Source organism: Lolium perenne, chromosome 1, assembly GCF_019359855.2.
Source record: "Lolium perenne isolate Kyuss_39 chromosome 1, Kyuss_2.0, whole genome shotgun sequence".
In the NCBI taxonomy this organism is placed as follows: Eukaryota; Viridiplantae; Streptophyta; class Magnoliopsida; order Poales; family Poaceae; genus Lolium; species Lolium perenne.
This window is the reverse complement of record NC_067244.2, coordinates 33,587,078-33,591,147: the sequence shown is the minus strand read 5'-3', so window position 1 is coordinate 33,591,147 and position 4,070 is coordinate 33,587,078. Positions and strand designations below refer to the sequence as shown.

The following is a 4,070-nucleotide window of genomic DNA, read 5'->3' as shown; positions in this document are numbered from 1 at the left end:
TCATCTAAGAAAACGATAAATTTCGCTGGCAAAAAGGCTTGTCCAGTACGCGTTAATTACGAGCACGCGCCACAGCCCTCTACGGTACGCGTACACGGTACACGGTACACGGCAGCAGAGTCGATCCGGGCCGAGGAAGCGGCCACGTGACGTACGCCGCCCCCGAAACATTTTGGACTTTGCCGCGCGCTGACGCCTCGGGGCCCACATGCCAGTATTTCAGTTTCAAACAAACCCCCAACCATCTCTTCATCAGTTACCATCCCCTTCTCGCTCAGTCTCGCCTCCGCCACCGGAAACACTCCGAAAAATCAGGGCCTCGGAATCTCATAAACCCTACTAGCCAGCGAGCGATGGGGAAGCGGTGAGAATAGATCTCCTCGCGACGGAGGTATTTTCTTGGTCGGGGCCGGATTCGTGGTTCGTGGAGCTCGGCGGACAGGGATCCGGCGGCGGCGGCGGGGACGAAGGTGCGAGATTTATCTGTCCTCCTCCCCCTCTCTCCTTATGCGCCTCCTCTGCAATACGGTGGTCGCTGTTTTTGTTTATTTCCGCGGATTTTTTGGGGGAAAGATTGCGAGCTCGGGAGATTTGAACGGTGATGAATATGCTGCGCTCCATGTTCTTGACATCGCCGTGAAAAAAACCTTTTTTTACTCTTCTAAAAGTTACTACCTAGTTTTTGGCTCGGGGCTGTTCCCCTCCCCAGGTTTGAATTATTTCGAACCTGGAGGAAATCGCGTAGCTCCGTACGGGAGTCCTCAAAAAACAAATGAGAGTTCTTTATTGAGCTGCGCGGTGGGTCAGATTTAATTAAATACGACATGGTGGTACTACTGCGGAAAATTTAGCATATGTTCGCAGATGGGCAGCTTCCCGTGTCCTCATCCTGTTGGAATCCCGGTGGAAGATGCTGCTGTTTTGTCAGAACACCCATTACCACCAATTTCTATTGAAAGCCTGCTATCTCAATAGCATGCTAAATCTGCCGCGTAGTGCCCGGAGAGTTGACTAAGTAGATGCGTGCAGGAGCTGTTACCTTCATTGGTCGACATGAACCAAGTCGCTTGCAGTAGTAGTAGCCCCAATCCATCAGTAACACACAATTTTGTCGGCTGCTGAAAGCAACACGTCTGTCAGTTACTTGCCAACTGGTCTAGTGCCACATGAACTTGTAGCCGCGATCTGAAGGAAACGGGTGCTTTCAGACCAGTAACTTAGGGCAACACGTTGCATGTAGGGCACATCACCATCTTTCTCTCTGCCCCTGAAATCGTGCAACTGTTTTCTGCAGCGAAAGCTACCCGTTGGCTCCTACTGACCTGTGGAAGCAGGGCTTATTGTGAGGCTGCCAGGGTGTTTGGTTGGGTCAAAGAAGAGCTCAGTCCCCTTATTTTTGTCTTGTTCATACTTCATAGGATGCTCCATCCTGCCTGTTATTGGAGAAAATAAAACAGTGTCCCAGGATCTGCATTCTGGCCTCTTGGGTGTAAACTCTCTTCCCTGTTTGGTTCTGGGCTTGGGGCTATGTCAGTCTCGGAGAGGGCGGCAAGATCGTGCTCAACATCTTCGCCGGATTTGGATCCTCTGTTGAAGGATCTTACAGAGAAGAAGTTGAGCTTCAGAAGAAACGTTGCATCTCTGGCGTCTGAGCTCAAGGATGTCAGGAACAAGCTTGCTTCGCAGGAGCAGTTGTTTACTAGGGAATCGCAAACTAGGAAGGTTAGTAAATTTCTGCTATGTTGTTGCTACCTTCAGTATTGTTCACAAGTTTCTTCTCATGAGAGAGAACATCACAGGTTGCAGAGACGAAGGCAAGGAGCATGGAAGCGGAAGTGACTAAACTGCAGAAATGCTTACTGGATAAAGATGAGCAACTGCGTGCAACGACGGGTAGCACTGAACAGGTGAGGAGCTCCCTCATTTACCCATTTGGGGTTGAGTATTTCAATTTTTGCTTATTCTGAATTTTGATGCCATGATGAGTTGCGGATATTTGTATTTGGCATTAACTGTTAAGCTATACTCTGGGATCCAGACATGGTAATTGACATAAGTTGAATGCAATACAACATAGAGGGTTTAGCTCTTGCAAAATGGCTTTTGTATATTCTCCACTTGTGTTTCTAATAATAGGTCTTTTAATGGACTAATACTGATCTTAGCAGTTGGCATACTAATAGTTGTCATCTAATAATGATAAGGTTGATATATATTTTTATGTCTTTTAAGCATCTAAATCTTCTTATGCGGTGATACTGGTCTTCCCGCTCAAATGATTCATTTGACTCCCGATTTAAATTCACTTCATCAATGTTTTGTAAATTATATGCAGATTTAAATTCACTTCATCAATGTTTTGTAAATTATATGCAGTATCTCCATGATTTGGATGAACTTAGATCACGTATGTCAGTTACCCAAGCTACAGCAGAAGCTAGCGCTGCATCAGCAAAGTCAGCTGAGTCACAGTGCTTGTTCTTGTTGAAGGAGTTGAATGAGAAGGACCGCTCACTGAAAGAGCATGAGCTTCGAGTTAATAAGCTCGGGGAGCAGCTAGCCCTTCTCCAGAAGGACCTTGAGGCGAGAGAGTTTTCACAGAGGCAACTCAAGGACGAAGTCTTGAGGATTGAGACCGACATCATGGATGCAGTTTCCAAAGCTGGGTCTAAAAAAGATAATGAACTTCTGAAGATTTTGTCTGATGTTTCACCAAGGAATGTTGAGAATATTAGCAAACATTTAAATGCTAAGGATACAGAAATTGCCAGATTGAGAGATGAAATCAGGATATTATCTGCTCACTGGACAAACAAAACAAAGGAGCTAGAGTCACAAGTAAGCCCTCTCCCTTTTATCCGAAAAATACAAACTGGTACCTGAATTTGGTTGCAAATGCTAGTTTATCCACAAAACCGAAGTGCTGCATTTTACTTAAGATACTTTTTGTTGAACAGCTAGAGAAGCAGCGCAGAACCGATCAGGAGCTGAAAAAGAGGGTTCTGAAGCTTGAATTCTGCCTCCAAGAATCACGGTCTCAGATCCGGAAACTTCAGAGGGTATGTACATATATATCCTTGTTCTTTAACACAGAAGAGTGAAACATGATTTCAAATTCGCTTGCTCTTCTATAGTCCATGCCACCATTTATGACCTTGAATTGGGGATGGGGTATTCCAGATTAAATATATGCCACCTTATCCCTGAGTATCAAATCAAGATCTCTGGCAGTTAAAATTAACAAATCAAACAATCAATACCATGTGAATGAAGCATCCATGCTACGGCAGTTGGCCATATTTATGTGTGGAAAATGTTCGGGTCAAAGTCAAACAATCACTGAGTCACGCAGTCTGGAAAACCCTATTCTTTAGTATCAAGTGATGTCATCTTCTCTGGTAACAACTGAATTATGCATGTGTGCAACCTTTTTTTTTTGACAGAAAACAGAAAAACATGGAACAATCTTGGACTCATATTTGAAATATTCCGATATAATGCATGCATTCGTTCGTGATCTTAACCGTGTTTTTGCACCAAACTATTGAACTAATTAGAAGTAATGGATACCAAATCTTCAAGAGATCTTTGGAGTACTCATTGATCAGTTAGAATATTGTATAAATTGATTGGCTTTTGCCTCTGCAGGTGGGGGAGAAGAGGGACAAGCAACTTAAGGAGCTCAAGGATCAGGTGGTCGCGAAACACCCAAATGGCTCTCGCCATGACTACAACAGCGACGACGGCAAGCACAACTTCTGGGAGAGCCAGGGATTCAAGTTCGTCGCATCCATGTCAATGCTTGCCCTAGTGATACTCACAAAGCGTTGAGAAGAGCGTAATCCTTTGTAGAGAAGTTAGGTTCCAGATGTTATTTGGTGAGCAGCTAGCTCGCTCTGTAGTTTAAAATTAGGGTTAGACTGGGCATACTACATGGCCAGATGTTCAGAGACCAGAATTTGCCGACATCCAAGTTTAGTCTAGGTCCGTAGGAGTGTAGTGCAGCTGCTAGTTCTTGTAAGATAGTACAGTAGTAATCCTGTGATGTTAATGAGATTCTGCTTTGCTTA

At 44.6% G+C, this 4,070-nt stretch overlaps 1 protein-coding gene across 1 annotated transcript; it reads left to right on the top strand.

Moving 5' to 3' along the window:
• The first annotated feature begins 287 nt into the window (after positions 1-287).
• On the top strand, positions 288-4,070 carry LOC127345973 (nuclear envelope-associated protein 2). Its single transcript, XM_051372518.2, has 6 exons — positions 288-470; positions 1,295-1,722; positions 1,800-1,907; positions 2,377-2,838; positions 2,958-3,059; positions 3,649-4,070. The coding sequence occupies exons 2-6, from the start codon at positions 1,528-1,530 to the stop codon at positions 3,829-3,831; spliced, it is 1,050 nt and encodes a 349-aa protein (XP_051228478.1). The 5' UTR covers positions 288-470; positions 1,295-1,527; the 3' UTR covers positions 3,832-4,070.

Bases quoted from the DNA above. Each gene is read 5' to 3' on its own strand.
- LOC127345973 (XM_051372518.2), top strand. From the start codon at position 1,528: ATGTCAGTCTCGGAGAGGGCGGCAAGATCGTGCTCAACATCTTCGCCG. The intron at 1,908-2,376 runs GTGAGGAGCTCC...AATTATATGCAG, and splicing joins CGACGGGTAGCACTGAACAG to TATCTCCATGATTTGGATGA. The intron at 2,839-2,957 runs GTAAGCCCTCTC...TTTGTTGAACAG, and splicing joins CAAAGGAGCTAGAGTCACAA to CTAGAGAAGCAGCGCAGAAC.